Consider the following 24,468-nt stretch of genomic DNA (forward strand, 5'->3'; position numbering starts at 1 on the left):
CAGCGCTTGGGACTCTCATGTGAGGGCAGCTTGTTCCAAGAAAGGATCAACATTGATTTTTTTAAAGATTATTTTTATTAGGTTTACCAATAAAACAATACAACAACAGTGTCACCCTCAGTGCATTACATGGCATCCGTGACATTTATCGTAACCGACAGTGAGAGGGTAATTTGCTGTCAAACCACATTAAACTGCTTAAAAAGGAACAGCGGATAGGGGTGGCAGGACATGGGGGGAGTGACATGAGAAGCGTGCAGCGAGGGAAGCCCAGAAAAAGGGGGTGGGAGGGCACAGCATGTTGCTGCACATGTGAAGCAAGGGTGGGAGATACCAGTAGCAGCGGGAGTAGGGGAGCTATGCTGCTATGGGGGAGGTCGTCGCTCTTAATATGCTGTAGGAATTTGTAAAGATCCTGAAGAGCCCAATAAGTAAAAATATAAAAGTTTATTTAAGTGCCAGATAACGACCCACTGGTGCAAAAGCTTAAGCGTCAAACCCCAGGCAACTCCAACCGCATCTCTGGAATTCAAAACCAAGCTTCTGCATCAGTGCGTTCCACATTACATATTAAAGTTCTACATGACAGAATAATACTACACGCTCTACACTCTTAAAATAAACATAGTAGAAAGACACCATTACCACATGTATCCTTTCACACCAAAATAAACAAAATTATTCCATAACATAGTCATCAAACTTCTTTGGTACTTTGATACTTCTCTTTTGTAACACAGAATTATCCTGAACAGAATTATGAGTAGATTCTTCAACAGTAGATGCCCCAGGAATAGTAGATGCCTCTGGAATAAAGATATCTTCATTCCCAGAAAAAACTTGGTGGGAAGAAGAACCCCCAGAACAATGTTCATCTAACCAGACATCACCACCATCTCCCATTTTTTCAAAAAAACATTCTTGCCCCGGTTTGAGAACAACAATAGAGCTCTTACTCCACCAACCTTTACTCTTCAACAAAACTGAAGAATCAGTGACTCTTTGTACTTTGAAGGGAACAGTGAATTTAGAAGAACCTTTGGGTGTTAACGCAGGTTTGATAATCCGTACCCAGTCACCAATTTGTACATTCTTACTCTTGGTTTTTAGAGATATGTCATGGTAAGATTTACCAGAAATGCGTGAATCAGTTATACTCCTTCTAGCTTTGATAATAGAAGACTCAAGAGTGTCCCTCTCAATATCCTTTTTGAAAAAAGGCATTAACAAAGATTTTACCTGTCTGCCTCTCATCAAAAAAAAATATGGAGACACTCCCGTACATGTATTCGGAGTTATATGATAACTCCAAACTTTTTCTTTTAGAAAATCAAAAACATCCAGATTACTTTCCAATGCAGCTTGAATAATGTAGTAATCATGTCCACATCCAGAATGTAGTTTAAGGTAGATTTATTCAAGTTGGTTACAAGATATAGGTTCAGTTGTATTCAGAAGAAAATCAACAGTATTCAGCCCCACCAGGAGCAGCCAGCCAGGCACTCAGCCCTTCTCCAACTGTGAGTTCCCACTCCCAACATTCCATCTTGCATCATTCAGGCAGCATTCCACTGGCACATCATGAACCATAACAAACCAGGATACTACAAATACCTTCTTTTATAAATCTGTTAGCCCTTTCAAATTGGCCATTAGAGCCGGGACTATACAAAGGTGCCCTCTCAGAACGCACTCCAAACTTTCTAAAAAAGATTCTGCATTTTATTAGAAATTAATTGCACCCCGTTGTCTGACATAAGAGAAACAGGTGCACCTTAAATTCTAAAAATGTTATCCAAAAATGATATCACTTCATCAGTGACAGGATGTTCCACAAAGGTGTAATACAACCACTTTGAAAAATTGTCAATGAGTACACTTAAAAATCTCTTCTCCCTGCCTAAACATTCATACGGACCAGAAAAATCAATGGAAAGTTTCTCCAACGGACCCATAGGTGCGTCTTGAATAGATAATGGTTCAGTAGAAACTTTCCAATGTTTGTCAGATCTAACACAAACAGAACAGTCATCCACAAACTGTTCAACAGAAGCATCCATACCAGGCCACCAGTAGTGAGTTTTGAGCAATTTTTTTCTTCCAGAAACTCCAGAATGAGCTAACTGGATGAGTTTATTCCTAACACCAGCGGGTGGCACAAACAAATCCTGCCTCAATAAGATGTCATTTTCAATGCTAAGTTCATCAGCAACCTGAGCAAAACTTCGTAAGGGAATCTCTAAATTCTTGCAAGGTGGTCAACCATCAGTAACAAAATGCTTGACGTTTGACAAAATATCATCAACAGCTACAAAATCGTTCCATTCTTTTTCAGATACAGCAGAATTACACGAATCAACAGCATCTACCATAGCCACAGCACACTCATGTTGGTCAATGATCTCGGATTCTGACTCATCTATAGGCGGAAGTCTAGACAGACAATCTGCAGTAAAATTCCTACCACCAGGAATGTGTTGAATCTCAAAATTAAATTCCTGTAGTCTAGCAATAAGCCTTACAAGCCTGGACGATGCTTTACCACTCCTAACAACATCCATCATAAAAACAAGAGGCTTGTGATCAGTAACAAGAACAAACGTTGTCCCCACAGAAAATTTGAAAGCTTTTCTACTGCCCAAACACAGGCCAACGCCTCTTTTTCTATGGTACTATAATGTTTCTCTGCACCTCAAATTCCCCTGGAAATAAATGAAATAACTCTTTCCTTGCTATCCACCATCTGTGTGAACACAGCACCACGTCCAATAGCACTGGCATCAACAGTAACAAACGATTTTCCCTGAGGATTAAAGGTATTGAGGTCTGGAGTTGGCAATAAGTTTTTTAACATTATCAAAAGCTCCATCATGTACATCATTCCAAGAAAATGGAACTCCTTTTTTAAGAAGTTCTCTGAGAGGCTCAACAACAAGGGCATATCCCTTAACAAATCTGCCGTAATATTCACCTAACCCTAAGAAGGAACGCAAAGAATCCTTGTCTTGCGGTTTGCTTTCTCTCTCCAATGTATTGATTAGATCCTCCTTTGGAAATATGCCATTGGGAGTGATCCTATGACCTAAATAGTTAATCTCATCGACAAGAAATTTACATTTGTCCTTACTCACAGTCATCTTTTTGCTTTCTAAAATCTTTAAAACTTTATCAAGAATAATATTATGTTGATCACAAGTCTTTGCAAAAATTATAATGTCATCCTGAAATGACTGGACACCATTCAGACCCTGAAACTCACTCTCAATTAGTTTCTGGAATACACTGGCCACTGAGGCCAGCCCAAATGGCATCCTCAAAAATCTGTAGAGGCCAAATGGAGTGATAAATGCAGTAAGATCTTTCAAGGACTCATCAAGTACAACTTGGTGATACGCAGATTTTAGATCTATTATAGAAAAATATTTAGCACCATTCACAGCAGCTAGCATTTCCTGAATTCTGGGTAAGGGATGCGTATCTAGCACACTGTTTTTATTCAAAGACCTAAGGTCCACACACAATCTTAAATCTTGATTTTTTTAAAGAGCAATAACTATAGCAGAAACCCATTCTGAACTGTCAGTGGATTCAATGATGCCCTCAGAACTCAAAGAATCTAAGTGAGTTTTTAATTTCTGCCGAATACCTAGAGGAACCATGCGTACTTTATGTTGTATGGGCACAGCTCCTTTTTTAAGTTTGATCTTGTGTGTATAACCTTTGACCTGACCTACTTCAACCAAAAAAACATTTTTGTGCTTACTTAGAATATCATCCAGAGAAGTTTTTTATCACAATTAACACTATTGATGGTTAAATCTCTCAATTGGATGGGATGATCAGAGCCTGGACATAAAATAACACCCAATTTGCCCAAATCATACCAACCAACTATGTTTTTTCCATCAATAGCAACATACATTTTAGTAAACACCTTGCGTCCCTCAAATTCTAAGGTATCTTCAAAGAAACCAAGCATAAAAATTACCGAATGCTTTAGGGTTAACGTCTGTTTCCATGAGTTTGACACCCACCCAATGGTCTTAAAAAAAATATCAGACAGAATGGTAATAGGTGAGCCTGAATCTGCCACGGCTTTAAAAGCCACATTCCCAATTTGAACAATATCTAAAGGCCCCTTAGGAGGTACAGCAAGATTATTCACAGAATTATCAAATACATCTTCATAAACCGTAAGCAGTAAATTCTGCATGTCATGCTCAACATTTAAAATATTCTTCACCTTGGTGTTTGAAATTTTCTTTGGTGCTTTGCACAGTGTAGAAAAGTGGCCAACTTTGCCACACTTAACACATTTTTTTTTAAAGCAGGACAATCAGGAAAAGTTGCTAAATGTAACTTAGAACCACACCTATAACAACTAAGTTTAACATCCCTGGTTGTTTTGACATTACTCTTACTAATAGATTAAATAGCACACAATGGAGAAGAAGAAACATTCTTATTTTCATCAGCTGTGATGATTTTGGAAGATTGAATGGACCTTTCAATTCCTTTGGCTAAATCCAAAACTTCAGCCAATGTAGGATTTCGACATGCAAGCAGTCTTTCTTGTACCTTTTAAGATTCACAGTTGAAGACAAATTGATCTCTAATGGAGAGATCAACATTTGCACCAAACTCACAGTTTGCAGCTAAAACTCTCAAAGCTGCAATATATTCTTCAATAGACTCATCGGTGAGTTGCTTTCTTTTGTGAAAAGCATGTCTTTCAATTAACGCATTAGGCTCATCCTCAAATTGTCTCTCTAACCTTGCTACTGCTTCTTTATAAACATTCCACTCATCTCCTCCACTACTAGGTGGCGCTATAGGTACGAGATTTTTGAAAATTTCTATTGCTGCTGTGCCAAGAAAACTAAACAAGATGGCTTTCAATCTCTCCGATGAAAATTTAGTGCCATCAATGGCAGCTATATAGTTCTCAAATGTTTCAAACCATTTCTTCCATCGCAATTTTGGTTTGCCTGGAATTAGCAAACATATAGTAGGCTGATTACAAATTTGAGAAGCTGCCATATTAAATTAGGTAAGTAACGATAAGAATGAATAAATAAATAAATGTAAGAAAGGACTTTATCAGAATCAGGTATGTATATTAGTATCTAAAGAACATAGGAGAAACTCTCAAAAATTAACTTAGGAATAATGCATCACTTGAAATATGCACAATAATATGTGAATAGTATGCATATCACTGTTGAAGGTAATTAGGTGAGAACCCCAATGTTAATCAGAAAGTGGAAATCTTGAAATCAATAACAGTAAAGTATCACTCTTGAAAAAGTGTGCGAATCACTGAATCCGCAAGAAATGCAAAAATATTCTTCACCACTGAAGCAATATATTCAACATTGCATTGAAGTGAATCAGTACTCTTGCAATGAATAACCGTAAAATGTCACTCTTGTAAAAGTGTGCGAATCACTGAATCCGCAAGATATTTCAAAAATATTCTTTATAACTGAAGCGATGGGTATAACATTTCATCAAAATGAAGCAAGATGTATATAGTTGCAAGAAATATCAGCGATCCACTTTGACATCCAGAAAATTATGCGTAGAGATGCATCGAGAGGGATCAATGAATCCAATATGGCCGCTACGTTGCGTGACTAAGTGCACAAACGTCCTCCCAATATGGCCGCCACTCACGTAAGTGGATGTCAGACAGAGGAATACGTCACATAGCGCAGAGCTGTCATCACATTCCACAAGCTTCGCACAACCAGCTTTACACCATGGCAACAGTAGTCAGGCAGAGACGTCACGCAGCTTGTCCTATCCAATGGGCTCAGGAGCGTATAACGATTAATTCAGCGGCAAACGAAAGTTAGGAAATAACTGTACCTTGCTTCGTGATCCTACGAAAATGTAATGGTAGAAGCATAAGGAATCACAATGATGGTCGAATAATTCATCCTGGATTGGGCTTGAAATAGCAGGTAAATTCAAATAGGTTCCGATGGTAAAATAAAGTAGAAGGAACATCACAGTGGGTCGGCACAATACTGAAAGGAACTCGTCGCCATTGTAAAGATACGGAAGAGCCCAATAAGTAAAGATATAAAAGTTTATTTAAGTGCCAGATAACAACCCACTGGTGCAAAAGCTTAAGCGTCAAACCCCAGGCAACTCCAACCGCATCTCTGGAATTCAAAACTAAGCTTCTGCATCAGTGCGTTCACATTACATATTAAAGTAATATTAAATTAAAGTTCTACATGACAGAATAATACTACACACTCTAAACTCTTAAAATAAACATAGTAGAAAGACACCATTACCACAGAATTGTGTTACTAGGGTTGCTGTTTTCCTAAATGTCAAAGAGAGTTCCAAGATAAAGTAACAAAGCTGCGTTCTTTTTTATTGGTTCAAACTACGGGCCTTTTACCTGAAAGCACAAGAGAGTGGATGTAGTTGCTTAGACAACCCACATCCAAAGACTTGATCAATTTATACCGAGATTCTGATGCCCCAGGAACCGAAACCTGAGGCAAAGACCAGCAAATGGAGTTCACAAAATATATGCTCATAGTATCGCTGATAGAGGACCTGAAATAGGCCAAGATAGAGGGATAACACGTGAAAAAACAAATTGAGTTGAAAAAACGCTGACTTTACAAACGTTCAAGGACACTGAAGATACACTTGTAGTCACTGCAAAAAAGACGATTTCACAAGATACTGTCCTGGTCTCCATGGTAGGTGGACAGAGGACACCAGCATGATCATTGTTAGATTCGGAAGAGGCTTTATGTGAGTGTCCCCTATTTAGGCGCTGCCCTACCAAAAGCAAAGCTATAGTGCAGGAGAACTTCTATGACTTCATCCGGAAGAGGGGGAGGAGGAGATCATGGACCAACATCAAATTGTCTTACCTTCCCCAGAGGCGTTTTGGTCCCACAACGGACTCACACTCTGGGTCTCAGCAGTCAATAACTGAAAGAAATGTGAATCAATGGCCAGGCAAGCTCCAGAGCAGCTCTGTTCGGGTTACTTGATAAAGACCCTCTGCTCTCAGTGCATCTTGAAATGCCATCTCCCACCGTCCAATGTAACGGCGCTAAGGAGGTCTTCAATGCGGGCAGTGGTGTTGTTTTCAGGAATAGGACAAACAACGTTTCCTGTATTGTCATGACACAATTCTGAACCTAGCTTAGCAGGTGAAACTATTCCAACAACTTCTTTACATCCTTCAACTTCTTTACATCAAGCCAGGATTGATGGACAACAAAGGGTCAAAAGCCTTCTTTAATAGGAAGTGTTTATACGACAACTCTACCCACTCAACAAGGGGGCATCTTCATTCCCCTGAAAGGCAGTGCTGTGTACTGATGCCCAAAGGGCAGTTCTGATCATCCTAGGTGAGAATCCTGCAGCTGTTCTTAAGAGGGTGTTACTTGTTGATGCGTGTGTTACTCCATACATTACAGTCCCCATGTGTACGGAAGAGGGTGGGGGTCAGCAGCTTGGAAGGAGTTGGTGTGGGCAAATGGCTCCCCTCACCAAGGCATGTATTCTTCGACACTTAACATGGGCCTGACCAGAGAACTCCTGCCAACCATTGCCTCTGTAGAGATGACGTCTGCTCCTAATACTCAGGAGGACTAATGGGAACCACAGGCTTTTCTTAAGGGTTAGGAGGCTCCACAAATTGAGCGAAACCCACCACTTACAGGGAACAACATACGCAATTGAGCATGTTACATTTGAGCTGTAGGTAGAGCGAGCGCTTCAATAAAGCTGCCACCACCCTCTTAGGTTGCCACCTAGTGGTCGGACTAAAATGCTACAAAAGACCCTGAAAATGGCCAATTTCTCAGTGTATGAGGCATGCTCCAACATTTTAGTTTGCCTTGAGCACTGAAACACCTTCGCAGTGTTCTTGCGTGGATCTGCTGTAAACAGTAGTTCAGGCAGTATTAACTTTTGTTTGACAGTTCAAACACTCTGGGCATAAAGCTAACAGGTAAACTGCCCCCTCTGAGCGGGGTAGTAAAAAACAGGCATAATTGGGATCTGTGGGTTCCTCACATTCCTGGGCCCCGGTGTCTCTGCACTTGTTGCTCCAATGATATGGCCCCGGTCACAGAGGGAAACATTCAAAGGTTGTGTGACGAAATTTGATGGGCCACTGCTTTTTTCATGTGCGCGAATTGTTTTGCCAACTTTTGAATTGGTTGTCTGAATTTAGGAGCCCATTTGGGGGTACATTTCCAGTACCGCTGCATTCTGGTGGAAAATCTGCCAACAGAGACGGCGAAGCCAGAATTTACCTTTGAGTTTTCTCTATCGATGGACTCTTCAAAAGCCCCCTACCCACTGCCCTGGTAGAAAAGTATACATGTGAAGTTCGCCTGCTTCACCTGGTCAGGGGAGAGAAATTCTGTAATTGTAGAAATAAATTATGCCAACCTTGCTGTAAAAGAGACCAGTAGTGAGGTTAGCCAAACGTTTGGCTACTCTGTAACGATTTCTTTTTTGACCAGCACCACACTCACGAAACCTGGGCCCATGAGTGAAGGCACACGGCGGCGCTATAGAAGAAAAACACACAATTGTATCTTGTCCTTTCTGTGGAGCAGCAAACGAGCTGCTCACGTGGCACATTTCGAGTTAAATCGCAGTTGTGTGAGATTAGACCTGCAGTGCCAGCACAAAGAGTCCGACTGACCGTGACTCGCGAACAAAAATGCCACATATGAGCAAGGTGGACGGCAGACATCGCTGCGGGCAGTTAGAGGAGGACAGCAGTGCGAAGCATAGTCAAGACAAACCTTGGCATAGCAAGTAGATCTGATAATGGCAAGTTGGTGTGATGACATTTTTTATTGCAAACTTAAGCCACATAAAAGAAGAAAGGAAAAAAAAGGACAACCTACTTGCCTCTAAACGTGGTGACCATATGATTTTCGCATGGGGAAATTTGAATTATGCTGGTATCATTTCAGTATTTAGCATTACGTGAAACTCCCGAATTTACTTGAATTTTATATTATGAAATTTCATGTACATTTTTGCATGCAAGAAACTCAAGATATTTGTTTTGCTTATAGCAGTCTCCTTCAAATTTCTCACAAGCCTTTGTTATCCAAAGTGTGAACTAATATGGAGAAGGTTAAGCCAGATACCTGCTTACCACCTCTTATTATATTATAAAGGGGTCATTTCTTGACATTTTGGGGGGAATGTAATTAAATATCGAACGAAAAAGTATGTGATTTTGCCGACCCCTTAATATGATGGCAATAAAACAATTACATTAAATAAAATAACCATCACAAACTTTTAAGAGAAGTGTACAGAGCTGCAGCTTTCTCAGAAAAGGTATAGAAACCCTTTTAGTTCTAGTGCTCATCACAAGAAAATAGGACGTTTTTACATCACTTTATTGCTTTAACACCAATAATGTAACAATAGGCACAGTAACGTTACTTAAGTACAAGCAGGCACATATGCATTGTAAGATTACATAAAGTATCATCAAGTCACTGTTAGGAAAAGATGTTCTGAAAAAATGTCAAGCCATGGGCCTAGATTCTTGTGTGCTTTGAGGGACATCCAGAGGTTTCATACATAAACTCTAATGCCATGTCGCATGAATCCATATTATACATCCATTCAGTGAGGAGAGGTTCTCTATTCGCTCTGAACTGTCTAGCAACATCCCCTTTAGCGACTAGTGGACATGTGCTATTGGGGCCCCTCCATTCCCCCATCAGACCCAGCACTGCCATATTGGAGTCAGACATTACAAGTCTCCCATTGCTTGAGTTAGTGTGTCATGGATGTGTGGGCAGTAGCAGTCGTTCACCGAGTACGCCCATATAGTATGAAAGAATATACCTCTGCCTGAAGCGCACCTAAGACAATCTGATCTAGGTCTCTTCTTCATTTCCCATTGCCTCTCGAGGTTACAGTACTCTGTATGAAAATACTTCAACTGTATCAACTTAAACCTAAACTTCATCAACACAGACAAGGTGCGGGCGCAGTCTTTGCCACAGAGGTCCCAAGTCGGTTTCCCATTTATGCAATAAACTATTGTTCTAATGGTGCAAAGAAAATGTAATATTGGGTTTGAATAAAAATGGAAAGGTTCGAGAACGGAAGCAAGAAGCATTGGAAAAGTATTTCTTTTTAGGCCGATGTGCACGTGTGATAGGGGAAAATGCCCTTCACTCACGGTGCAGGTGAGCCAATGGCAGAAGAGGCCTCGCCCACTGCCCCATGCTGTAATGCTGTAGTGAGTGGAAGCAAAATATGGATGAAGTTATTGATCACATTTGCATTGAATCACAGGTTGAAGTGCAAAAGAAGTGGAACACCAAGATGCATTGACCATCCTACAATCATAGACTAGGTACATAAATGTAGATTAGTACTGGATCAGTATACAACCTAACCTATCACTTATGTCCAGTAACCAAATAACAATATTTACAGAGGAAAGGTAAAACGCACAAGTACAAATTCATTTAATCTCTCACTCTTTGTACCTAGTCACTGAATTAATGCATGTCTTGCATAGTCATTAACACATTTACACACTTTCTTATTAGCATATGCTGCCAGTGCTAGGAGATAATATTAAATTATTACATTATCTAGTGATTTCTCCATTTTTTTAGGTTTTGATTTGTGACCACTATTGTAGCCCCATCATCCTTAGCTGAACTATAATCTGAATTTGTTTTCTTTGAATTTGTATTGTTAGTTTGGTTGAAATCTACATACAGTGCCCGCAATAGTTTAAGGCAATACATTACACTCAATTTTCCCAGGCACCAGTGAGCCTTAACAGGCCCAGGAGGAAATAAACCAAAGGCAGTCCCAGGAGGGGATGCCCCCAGGCAGCATTACACCTTTATAGCAGCTGACAGCTGCCCCAGTCACTTGTTTGAAATTTGGTAATGGGACACTGGGGCAACCGCCCTGGTTATTCCTCTCCTACATGTTTATGCAGGAGACTGAGAACCCAGTAAGATGTCACATGCTCGATATCGTAATTGACAACGAACATTAGCTGACTGGTGTCCTAGTCCTCCTCTTCCAACAAGCGCTGTCTTACAAGGGTGCAGAGGGGTTTCAGGGTGGCATGCTGTCTCAGGAGAAAAAAGACCTGGAAAATCACAGGTGCCACAATCCTCCTTTGCCTGCAAAAGCACATGGAAGATGTAGGACAGGCACAACTTACGGCTACCCCAATGTCTCGACCCTAATTGCTTTGCTCATAGTGGAGAAGCTGTCAAACGCCACAGTGTTGGTCTACCCAGCTGTCAGAAATTAGGTCATGAATTTGAGATAGGGCTCCTCTACCAGCTCAATAAGCACAATCTGGTTAGGTTACAACACGGTTCAATTAAAAATCCTGCTTAACCCCTGGTAGTTGTGGCACAAGTAGCGGGCGATTCACCAGGTTCTTTCTCTAGGCATTGGCTCCACAGGGTGCAGCCCATCCACTCACAACTAGACAGCTGGATCTTCCTCGCAGGATGCAGCTCTTCTTCAGTATTTGTGCCCCCATTAAAAGTCAAGAGGAGGCCATCTAGTTAACCCTTGGAGCACAGTGCTGTGCCCTGAGGGCTAGTAGAGAGCATGTGTCCCTCGACATACTTCCACAGCAGGTCAGTCAAGATTTGTCTTCATTTGGGTGTTTTCGTCCAGTCCGGCAATGTTCTGAGAAGTTGTTGGTGAGGTACTATTATTATCCTGTACGCGAGTCAGGAATTGAAGAATTCCCTAGGCCCAAACCAAAACTCAATCCCTTTTTCCAGCACTTCCGTTTTTTACCTTACTGCAAACCTTCCAAAAAGTTCCTCATTCTAATGGCACAAGTCACGCTCCACTCAGGATCTCTTAGTCCTCTTACAGACCCACTCCTAGGAAAATGAGGGAACAGTCCCTCTCCCTGATCTGGGAACAGGTTCCTCCCCTGCTAAAGGCAGAAACAAACATCTGAAGGGCCTCACTGGATAAAAAGATTTCCATCACTTAGATCCCCATTTGGGATTTTCATGTGAAAGGGAAGGTTGCAGTTGATGTCCTTTGTAATACCTTGTGTTCCTGCTCCTCCCAGATGGTGCTTTCCTTCTAAGTAGTTAGTGTTTGTACTATAACTGCCTTGATCGATTTAGAAGAGGCTGTAGCGATCTCTAGCAGGCCAAAACATCACTAGAATGATAATTACAGACATTAGAGACAAGACAACCAGAAGAACTGGCGTAGATCTGTTTGGTTTTAAGGCAGGAGAAAATACACTTTTCCTCTACAAATACCAATAATCTACTTTTACCATTGCTGAATTCTGAAAATAGGCTTTCCTAGGTAGGCCATCGCAGGGCAAAATGGAACCTTTCCAACAAAGTGACAAACCGTTTGACAACTTCCAACTTGTCACTATGAGGGCATACCTCTTTTAATTAGTATGTCACACTTGTGTACATTATGCAGCAACCTCTGTGGGCTTATAGGACACACATAAGAATGACTTATCTAATGTATAGAAGTATAGAAGTTGGTTTTCTACATGACAGAGTACTTTTTCCTGCCATGTGTTACTGCAGATTGGTGCATTTAGTGTCCCAGCCTAGTGAGCTAATCAGATGTCACAAAGGTCCGCATCTTTTTCAGGAGTAAAGTGCATGCACAGTAATACTGAAGGACAATTTCACAATACTCAATGCAATAGGGCAAGTAAAAAGAAGTCCATGAAAAGGTGAAAAGATCTAGGGAGATTACATTGGAAAGACACATTTGCCACACCAGCCCTATGATATGGCAGGGATAAAGGAGCAGGTGGAAGTGTGGCACCCAGCTTAGCCCTTAGGCAAAGGTATGGGAAGTCTATATGTTGACCTATAGAGGGCGAGAGACTGCTCCCTAGCCCTTTAGCAAGGCCAGATGGATTAAACTAGGGGTTAGTCATACCTCACCCTAGCCACTGGAGAATGCTAGGATGGGTAAGAAGGTGGGAATGGATGGAGGCTGAGACAAGACTCCCTGACCATAGAACAAGACCAGAGACGATTATTACTCCCAAGTCCGTTGACAAGTCTGTGCTATGGAGAATAAGACAGTGGATCCCTCTCTGGCCTCCAGGCAAAGCCGAGGAGCTTTATATATTATGCCCTGGCCTCCTGCTAAGGCTGTGGTGTATTTAACCTTCCCATGTCAATGCCAGGGAGTTTTGGGGATACAAGTTATTTTCTTTTTCACAGCTTCCTAATTCATTCAGTAGTTTGTTGAGAAATTATAATTAGAAAAGGGTATAGGTGGGCTTTAAAGGGTTACATTTTAGAGACATTTTGACCATTAATTTGTGATGAATACACTGGACGAATGAGCTTTTTGTCCCACCATCCGTATTGGGTGTGTTGATCTGGACGTAAAGCCACAAATCTGCATGCACTGACTGGGTGCCTGCAAAAGAAACCAATCTGTTGCGACCACCATTACCCAATGCATAGTACTGATCACTGTGTTGGACAAATAAAAAATGGCATAGCAGGGCAGGATGAGCATACTCTGACCTCACTTCTAAGAACCACCGGCATTAAGATTAATTTATTTAAAAAAAAGTTTTCCTGGGATTTGTGTATCCTGTGCCAGATTTGCAGAATCTGGACCCTCCTTGGTCCTGCATATACATATGGAGGAGAATCTAAGATCAAGAGGTGCAAATACTGAAGAAAAAGAATAATAATTGTGTTGTCTCTGCGAAAGACCAACAACTGTGAGCAGTGCCTAATCCCCACTGAGCAGGGCCAAGGTTCACGTACAGGGCAGGGTTGTGCAATGGCCAGCCCCGAGACAAATCCCCGCTGTGCATGGCCAAAGGCTGTGAGTAACAAGTGTTGGCTGCCCACAATCGTTTGGGTGCAGGATGTGCCCTGCTGTTCTCAGCTGATGGCCATACAGAGTGGAGTTGGTTGCTTTTATATATGTAGTGTATCTTTTTTTTTTTAAACCGAAACCCACTGTGGAAAAACATTTAGAGGCCCATTAGCATGGCGGGCCCTAGCGGTGCTGGGACCGGCCGCCAGTGGTGCGGCGGTCCCGCACCGGCGATTAGGATGCCACCGCCACCATGGGGGTGGCATCCTCATTCCCAGCATTGTGGCGGGCGGTACTCAGCACCGTCCGCCACAATGCTGGGAATGCACTGCGTGCATTGTTATGCACAAGGTGACAGGCACCGCGAGGTGCCTGCCACCATGTCCATGACAATGCAGGGGGGTACCATAGGTACCCCCCCCTGTGCACCCCCAACCCTCCAATACCCTGGGGGCCCGCAACGGGCCCCCGGAAGAGAATTCCGCATGCCTTTCCATGGCAGCAATGCCGCCACGGAAAGGCATGTTTCCGCACCCATGCTAATATGGTTGGCGGTGTCTAGCAGACACGGCCACCATATTAAACCCTTTTCCGCCCGGTTGACTTGTCGACAGGGCGGAAAAGCGGCGGACGGTCTTCCCGTCCGCCGCGGTACACCCCGCCATACTAATATGGCGGGGGTAAATGGGTGGCGCGCGGGGAAGGATGTAAGGCGGATCGCCTCCGCCATGCAGGCGGAGGCGATCCGCCCTACATCCTAATGGGCCTCTTAATGTGAAGTTATGGTTAGCTTTGGTCTTGACATCTTAAATTTACTTAAGAAAAACATAGTTAAGGTGCAGTAATGAATACAAAATAAAAAAATAAACCCTCTGAAATTCCACAGTTATTGTTAGCTTCACAAACCATAGCTTGAACACCTGTCATGCAGCAATAACTTGCACAAATGCATTGGCCATGACCTTGCAATATTCATAACAATAAATAAGTCACAGCACATCTTTAAATGACAGCACACACCCAAAGAAATCAAAATGTATCCTTTCTCATGTTAATGGTATTCATAGTCTTATTAATTGTAGCATCAGCAGCAAGATCATTTATGATGATGTCAGCAGCGAGATCATTTATGAAAATTCTGAAGTTATCTTTTTACATCAAGGGTTAGGGCATAAGCATTTCATGTGGTGTGCAAGGTATTGTTTGTATGTCAGGTGTGGAAGCTATGGTTTGCAGAAATAACCATAACTCACACATTTGTAGTTACGGTTGAAACCACACTCCACATGGAATTCCATTTTCATACTGTTGGACATGGCCTCCTTAGGGGAAATTACCCCAAAAGTTTTGCTTTTTCCATCTAGTCTTTGCTGACTCTCTCTGCATAACCTTACTGGGCACCATCCACCTGTAGGGCTGAGGGAAGGTGCGTAAGCCCACCTCGGGCTGATTGTGCAGATCAATGGGGTTCTGGTGCTGTATCTCTGTGTGCCCTGTAGACAGGTACACCACATACCCGGGGCGGGTATCGAACTGGCTAGTAGAGGGAGGTAGCACTAAGTGTGCCACCTACCAGATTGCCGACAACTCTATATCGGGTCTGCCATGGCAGGCCTGTGAGGCGCCACTGCACCCCTGCCAACGTTGGTATCACTTACGCCTCAGCGAAACCTGAGAGGGTCGTCCCATATGCTGAGGGTGCCACCCCCCAGGGAAGCCCTGATTTGGATTCCGGCTCTCCCTGGGGAATTGCTGAATCTCTGCAATGGCCCTAGGGCCTTGTGCACATACCCACTGTCAAGGCCGTGGGGTAGTGTGTGAGCTTTTCTACTTAGCTTAGGAAGCCATGCTGAAGTGCTGTTCCAGAAAATGAGCTGGTCTGCCAACGAGTTCGGGGTGTGCACAGTGGTCCTGATGCTGTTTCGGATACATGTCCAGCCTTCCGTGGCAGGCTGGAGGATTCGCCCAGGTACTTATAGCACGTTGGCTAGGTGCCCGGCCAGCCATCGCGGGGCGATGAGCGTATACCTGCATCCCTGGTGTTCTAACCTATGGGACAGACCTGCCGGTACAGGGCTGTGTTGTGCGGTTACATCCATGGTGCTAGCAGCAAGGGGCCCGGTCCGATGTCGCTGGCCGGGAGTGCCCAATCGCTCATATGAGGGGGTCCAACAATGTCCAGCTGGGCAGAGCAGGGTGGTGTGTGCGCACTGGCACCAAAGGTGCTAGGGCCTGGTTAAGCCATGTGCCCGGCCTGTCCTTGCTGCATGAAAGTGCCACGACCTTCCCATCCATGTTTGGAAGTGGCACGGATTCACTGTTCTGAAACATGGGCCGTCTGTCACTGCAGACCGGTGGGTGTGCACTGGCATCAATCGGGAGTAAACTGATGAGCAGCTTGCCATTCTAGGCTGCTATGAGTGCGCACCAGCACCTATGGTGTGCTGCCTGCCAATACAGGCTAGTGCATGCACACAGACTCACATATTAGTGAAACCCATGTACGGTCTGCTGTGCAGACTCTGGCGGGTGCACTAGCACCACTGGTGCTGAGAACTATGTGTCCCTTCTGCCATCGCAGATCTGGGTGAAAAAAGGCGCTCATGCACCCAGGTAGTGAGGGATACCTATGTGTGTTTTCACTACCTATGAAGCCTGCTCTACCCATATGTTAATTTTGGGAAGTGGGTGACAATACTGCGCACTGCAATGGTTGATTACAGTGGAGCAGCCTCATGATGTATTATATCAATGGATTTGCAGTGCCGAACTCTTTCCATTGGTAAAGAACTTGCTTAGAAATGTCACTTTTAGAATATGCAAGAAAATTATTATTCGAGAATGCACTCCTTCCCTTATGTACTTGTTTTTCAAATTTTATGTTGTCCATTGATGCGTGCGTAGCAGCTGCTGTGTACCGTCCCAAAGCACAGCCAATATAATCAATATATCCTGGGGCGCTTATGCGTACCCCACCTGCCGCACTGCGAAAGTGGGAAAACTTCCCTTCCTATGTCCATTTCCTCCTATGTAATCAAATGTAATCATTAGACTACCAAAATAGTCATAATTTTTTAACACTTTTCGAATTTCATCAAAACACTGCTGAGACGGCATCCTTTCACCTTCCAACTTTATTTTAGTATCTTCCAAAGTTTACTGAGTGCCCATTGAGGCTTTTTCACAGCAACGTAATTAAAAAGAGGTGAAACACAAAGTAGGCTCATCGTATTATGTTCCCAATGCATTTCGAGCCTCCCAGGCTCTTCATCAGGGGTTTCTACAAAAATAAAAGACAATTCAGCCAGTTGTATCCTACTAACCTTCGCTAAAACAATCATGTAGCGCTCACCTTGTGCCTGAATCTACTCCCTTCCACTCAGCCCAGCATACCATGATTTCCTAAATTATTAACCCAACTATTCAACCAGCGTGAAATCCCCTCCCTTCTGTTTCCAACTCTACGTTCCCTCTCATATTCAACATCCTAAAACAAACAAATAAACTATTATCTCATACCCAACCTCCTGTTTTCAAAAACCCGCTGTAAAACAATCAAACTACAACCCCATGGTGACTATAAGCCCTCTCTTATTTTGGGTTTCCCTTTTATATGAAATGGTTCTAAATACCTCGATGACACCACAGCCGGCGGCCTGACCTCCTCATCCACCTTCCCCAATATCGTAAAAGAATCAGCCTAATCCATTAGTTTTTAACCTTCACCTCACCTGTTACCACCCAATTAGAATATGGACATTTATATGGTCCAAGTGTCTCTGGGAACATGGTGTCTTGCTCCAGTGGATACCATTGGCACATCTGTCCATTACCCAATTGACAGCCATAAAACATGGGCATCCCAAAAGAATTGCAGACCTCTGCTATTTGAGGGCCGAATGGGATACATTGAAGATAGAGGTTGTGACACCTAGCCTCTAGGGACAGAATCATGGATCTGCATTCCAACGCCCCATGGCAAACAGGCCTACAATTTAGGGGAGACATCTCTGGTTCAGAGGGAAAACCTCCTAAACCACCCAACTTCAAAGACAGACAACAGTATAACTACGGGTGCCATCCTTCATCAAGGAGATTGGCTTGTGGGGATGTGGGACCGGAGAACCCAGATTGCGTAGTGCATACTGTCAGAGGACTTTGTTGTCAGACGACTCTATTGTGCACATGGAGGATAACTGTACGGATAGAAACTGGCCTGGACCGAGGACCTGCTGAAGTGTGACGCACTGAAGTCTGCTCTCCAAGGGCCTGACTGCTGGCCCCTTGTTCTCTCTCAGATCTCAGGGATATCAAATATCTCCCCCGTGGGACCTACACCATCTACCTGAGACATCTGGAGAGCAGTGCCCACCTCGGCTACTAAATCCAAACTAGTAGCGTGGACCTAAGACTTGTGTCTGGAGACCGAATTTTTCAGTGCGAAGCCCAGAAATCATACCTGCATCTAAAGAGCACGGTTCCAGATTTATGGGTTGTGGGACCCTGCATGGCTCGTTTCCTCGCTCATGCCGCATTTCTCTCATGCGACACGCCGACTGCATGCTCATTGCATGCGGTGTCCGATTCACAGAGTGCGAGGTGGGGGTTTACCCGGAGTAGTGCCTCATTCTACCTCATGTGGCTCTGCTGAACTTGCTCCTGTCTGTGTGTGACCAGACTGGTCTGGTGCAACCTGTATCATCGTGCACCGGACATTGTGCCTCATTTCCAGGGAGGGACAGAACTGCAACTCTTTGCAGTGTGTGTGTGACTGGAATTGTTTGGGGCAATCCAACTCGACATACACCGGTCATTGTACCTTTTTTTCAGGGAGGTGCAGAATTCACAACTCATTGTGTTTGAAATCTGAAAGTGCCTGGTGCAACTCATACCTATGCACACCAGACGCTGTGCCTGGATCACCCAGGCACGACCCAGATCATCGAGGTGCCTCATCCTATCCAGAGGCTCCCCCGTGTTACTCTTCATTTATTGGTTGTTCCCTCGTTGACCCTCATCGCTTCAGACCAACTGCCCTCTCCACACCTGGCCCCGCCCGAAGACATCTTGGTGCCAGGTAGTAGTGAGAAAGATTGACTTGGTTGAAGAAATGCTTCAGAGACAGTTCAGAAGTTGTTCAAGAGACTGTTTGACTCCTTTGTATTTTGAGACCTGTGGGTGAACTTTCCAAGTGGCTGCTAACCTCTCCTTTGTTTACGTCTGCCTCCGAATCAAAACTGTTACATATTTCTACCTCCTTCCCAAGGACTCAGAATAAATGTGACTGCAGCCACGGGCCGGTGTCCGGGAGGTGGGCTGATTATTTTCCATCCGATGGTATAGGACAATTAGGGTGAACTAGAGGGTAGAGGGTGGCTTGGAACATGGAGTCTGCAGAGGGTGAACCATTTAACAGCTGGGTGCCAGTGGCACCATATTAGGGTGCTAAGTGCATATGGGTGTGTAAGAGTGCGCCGTACAGACTGACTGATACCTGTTGTCCCACTTACTGGTGCGGAGTGAGTGCGTGTGAGTGGGAGTGATTGTGTACGGGCCACCTGTGATTCACGACACTGGCCGGCAGTGCCATCTTATTCATTGATTGGTGCCAAAAGCACAATACCTTTTGACACTGGGTTTTTCCTGCACATGGCCTCGGCACAAGGTGGTGCAAAAAAGTATTCTATTTTGTCTTGTATGTACATTATTTTGACATCATGCACCGCCTAAGCGTGATCCCTCTCAATTGGGGGTGCCGGGTAGATTAGGAATTGTCCACAGTGTGCATACTAGTAAGATCATAACAATACGAGTGAGCCTAGTTCTGCTATTAATATTTCCAAAGGTATTTTTTGCATAAAAGTATATAACGGTCATGTTGTAATGATTGAATGTGTGTTCAATCTAAACGTTTTTACATACATCCTGTGGGAAGTCTCTTTTGTGATACACTGCCCAGTGCATTTAATGCGAGTGGCTGCTGTGCATTTGTTTTACTCATTGCCTCTGTAGTAAGCCTGACTGCTCAGTTCCAAGCTACCCAAGGGTGAGCATGGGTTATACAGCGAGTGTAATCACCTGCCCTTGACGGCATTCCTTCAGCCAAACAGACACTGCCGGTTCCAACACATACCCTTTGTAACTTTACCCACGCCCCTTCCCCCCATCTGACCAATCTGAACCAAAGTTCAGGAAATAGCCAACAGCTTTCACCCTTTCAGCATGCCAAATTTAGTGCAGATTGGTCAAAGCGGTCAAACGATTTAAGGGTATCCCAAATCTATTGATTTTTACATATGTGGTGCAACCTTCCCAGCCAATATTTAAGCCTGGGTGGTTCTTGTGGTATATATTTCATACTAATGTCCCCTCCCATATGACTTGTGCACAAGTGTAGAGCTCTAGGGGTTTCTGTAACTGCTCTACGGCCCTTTGATAAGGCCAAGAAGGGAGGGCATATAAATCTCCCATCCTTTGTAATGTAGGATGTGTTTTGAAAGGTAATGGTCCAACATAATCCTCTCCAACCACTTCGCAAGACATGGGAAGATTATTTTATACACTCCAGCCTTGTTTGGCCCAGGTGTACTTGTGACCCAATGACCCTATCCAGCCTACCATTGGCTTAGAATACTCAATACTTATAAGTACCCAAAATAGAATATGTATATAAAATAAGAAAGATTGAATCACACAAATAACAGGGGGAGAGCAAACACAGCAAGGAGGGTTTCATTGTGATACTGTGTGCAGATCAATGGAGAAGTCTCTCAGGGTGAAAAATGATGGTTTATTTACTTGGTCATAGGAGTCTGGGGAAACCAACCATTGACATGGACTAGTCCATTTAGCATAGTTCTAGGAAGGGAATGGATCACTAGTTTAGCTAATAGGAATACTTACCTAGTCACATCAATACTGGGAAGAGACATTGTCTAGCAATTATTTGCTTCCCAGATATGTTGGTTGATAGAAAATTGAAGAGATTCTCCTCACTCCTGGATTTGTTTCTGTGACTGGAATTCACCTATACAGATCATGCAGTTTGGTTTCACCAGCTGGTGACTGAAGACATGAGTCCTTTTCACTGAACCACTGGTAGCACCCCATGCTGGCAGATACAACATCTCATATTGGCATGGAGGGGTCACCATAAAGGGCCCACATAACCGACAAATTGTCCTCTCTCTAACAAAGAACATGCAGTCAGGGAGATTTGCTGAGATTGTACCAATCCATGTCCATGTCTATATCTATGTATCGGTTTATGTCAATATGAAGAAGATGTTCAACAAGGCCAGAAGGGAATCCCAGCTTATATTTCAAAGTACAGGGAGACAACCAGCCTCAAGTAGAGTTCCTCTCCTCAGAGGGTGCACCTTGACCTATTCCCAGATTGCACTGTGTTGGGAAGAGCCTGTGTGCACTTATTTGTTAGTGTGTAGGCCATGTTTGTGTGTGTCATAGGCATACGTACTGTGTTTATGTGTTTGTACACCACGTCGTTGTGCATATGGTAAGTGGGCAGTTATGTCTATGTGCTGCACATGAGTAGCGACTACGTGTTTATATGCTATTGCTGTCTTAGATGGAATGCAGTTTGTATGTGAATAATGCTGTCTGTGCGTCTTCAGAATCTGTGTTCAACACTTTGTGTGTGTGTGTATACTGTCAGAGAACAGCCTGCATGGCGGAGAGTATATGCTGAACATGTGCGGGGGTGAGGGGTGTGCATGGAAAACACTGAAGCAGCATTTGGTACCGGGAGGAAAACCGGCCCCTTGTACCAAAAATGGCCACCACCAGTCCAAAACCGGCCCTCACCCTTCCGGCCCACTGAGAAAATGCTCTGTGCCCGCTATGGTCAGTCCAGCCCTGACCCTGAATAATGCCATAATAGCAATAGTTTAGCTTATTTCTGAAACCCTATGCCAGCCCTCAATAACATGCTGAGTTACTTCAAGTGTCTGGGAATGCACCCTGCATTCAGACAACTAACTCACCATTCTTGCCCTTCACTTTCACACTCACCCTGCACTCACAGCGATCACAATGCACTCATACTGATCACCATGCACTCACACTGATCACCATGCACTCACACCATTCACCCTGCACTCAGTGACTTGTCATGAACTTACACCGCTCTCCCTCCACTTACCTTGCGGTCACATGAGCACACCGCTCACTCTGCACTCACAGTGATCACTCTGCACTCACAATGCACTTGCGCTTTTCACCCTGTACCTCTCCATGCAGTCACACGAGCAGACTACTCACCCTGCTTTTATGTGACACTTTACTCACCGTTCCCCCTCACTGCTCACTCTGCAGTCTAACTCAAACAAGCCCCCATACATTCATTTGTCCTACTCTGCACTTACATTTGCACCCATATTCATATGGTCACCTCACTCACCCTGCAGTCACTCCTCTCACCCTACTCTCACTCTGTTGCATCACTCACCGGGCACTCACATGGTTACTCCTGTCACCCACACAGTGCAGAGGGTTAATGTGCCTGCTACAAAGAACGTGTACCATGCACATCATAGAACTGAGCGTCAGTAAACTACGAGTAGCCCTATAACAAAATGAAATGTTTGCTATAGACAGATGAGGTGCATTGTTGGTGAGTGGTAATGAGGCAATTCATGGAGGAGGAAATGGGGGAGGGGCGCCCAAAAAGACGGTTGCGCCGTGCACGACCAGTGCTAGGGCCCGCCCTGGCAGGGCTGGCTGGGAGTCTTAGCTCCTCCCCCCCCTCACCCCTCCCCCCCGAAGTTCAGGTCTAGTTGCGCCATATATATATATATATATATATATATATATATATATATATATGTATGTATATAGTGTGTGTGTCTGTGGTGGTCTAGCAATGTGTCTGTTTGCATACTTTACGGCTGTACTTGTGCAAAGCGTAATGTCTGTGCATACTTTACGGCTGTATTGGTGTACAGTTGCCTGGTTTATTCTCTGCAGCTGAGTTGTAACTTACCTTTGGGTTGTTATGTAGCTGTGTTTCCGTGTACTCTTTGGCTGTTTTGCTGCCATGTGTGTGTCTAAGTAACCCGGGGCTGTGTTGCTGCACATCTTCAATGCGTTTGATGCACAGCTGTCTGTCTGTGCACACTTGGCTGTACAGTCAGTGACTGTGTTGCTGTTCAGCTGTGTGCATTCTACGTGGCTATGATCGTTCGTGTACGGTTATGTGGCTGTGTGCTTAACGTGTTGCTGTACCGACTGTGTTTTATTGTGTGAAAGCCCTGAGTTTGCGCTGCTGCACATCTGTATGAATACTCTGTGCGTGGTGTCTGTATATCTCCTCTGTGTCTGTACACAGCTGTGCGTCTGTGCCTTTCACCTCTCCTCTGATGTCAGGCATGCGCCTCTGCTGGGAGGGATTTACAAGGCTGCATCTCGGCTCCAGTTAGCAGAGTGTTGCTCCCTCTCTGCCTCCCGCCTCCTAAAATGTGCAGACATTTTCCCTCGCACAGGATGCTGCCTCGGACGGCGCCTCTCTGCTCTCACATTCCCAGCCTCTCTCCCGCATGCCTCTTCTTGGATCTGCCATTAGGGGCAGAGCAGCTGTGTTCGTGTTCATGTAGGACAACGAGCCCCCTCCCCACACACACATTTTTTAATGACAGAATGTTACTTAGCAACGGGGAGGGGTATTTTTTCGCTGAAGATTAAACTATACCATTATCTCTAACAGGAAACTTATGAAAGAGCCCGCTCCCCTCCGGTGCGCGCCCTCCCCTCTCCCCCCCAGAGCCCCAGGAATGGCTGCCGAGCTCGGCTCGGTCCCCACATGTGCCCCCCGCGCCTCGGCTCCATGCTGACATACCCGGGCTCCGGCCGCCTGACTTGGAGGTGGGGGCAACAGAAAAGAGGGCAGAGGAATGCGGGATTTGGGCAGATACGGGGTCTTTTTCTGCAGGTGTAACTTTGAGGGACCGCGCTTTCAGACTCGAACGCTGCCCGAATATGGCAGAGAGGAAAGGGAGATGGAGGCTGAGAGCGAGGAAGGGAGAGGAGGAGGCAGGGAGAAAAGAGGCAGAGGGGGATGCAGGGAGGAGTGAGGCTGAAAGGGGCAGACAGGTAGGACTGAAAGACGAGAAGGAAAGAGGCACAGGGAGAGAAAAAAGGAGAAAGAGGCAGGGGAGAGAAAGAACCCGAATAGCAGGAAGAGAAAGAGGCAGGGACAGGACGGAAGAGCCCCCTGCTACCGGCTTAAGGTTTGGATGGTGGTTGTGTGCTGCTGGCAGCGGGGCAGGCTGTGAGAGGATGGGGCTGCTGGCAGCGGGGCAGGCTGTGAGAGGATGGGGCTGCTGGCCGCGAGGCAGGCTGTGATGGTGCTGTTGGCGGGCGCAGGGCGGACAGCTCCCCGTTCATCCCAGTGCACAGCGGCATGGTGCTGAAATCTAACCCTGCCATTCTCTTCTGCTCTCTCCCGCCCAGTGATTATATTATTGAAGAGAAGACGGCCGTGCTGGAGAAGCGGGAGCATGAGGGCTTCGGGTTTGTGTTGCGAGGGGCAAAAGGTAAGGGCCGAGTTTTCTTTTTTCTTGAAGCTTTTAAGTTCGGGGTACGTGGCGG

The 24,468-nt window shown here is 44.6% G+C and overlaps 1 protein-coding gene across 2 annotated transcripts in view; it reads left to right on the forward strand.

Moving 5' to 3' along the window:
- SHANK3 (SH3 and multiple ankyrin repeat domains 3) overlaps positions 1-24,468 on the forward strand; it is a 2,151,740-nt gene that overhangs the window by 1,763,952 nt on the left and 363,320 nt on the right. For both annotated transcript variants that reach the window (XM_085653773.1, XM_085653774.1), the window contains one exon: positions 24,331-24,413. In XM_085653773.1, the coding sequence (XP_085509899.1) occupies positions 24,331-24,413 (83 nt within the window). The remainder of the gene's footprint in view (positions 1-24,330; positions 24,414-24,468) is intronic.

Source organism: Triturus cristatus, chromosome 4_1 (genome assembly GCF_964204655.1).
Source record: "Triturus cristatus chromosome 4_1, aTriCri1.1, whole genome shotgun sequence".
Taxonomy (NCBI): domain Eukaryota; kingdom Metazoa; phylum Chordata; class Amphibia; order Caudata; family Salamandridae; genus Triturus; species Triturus cristatus.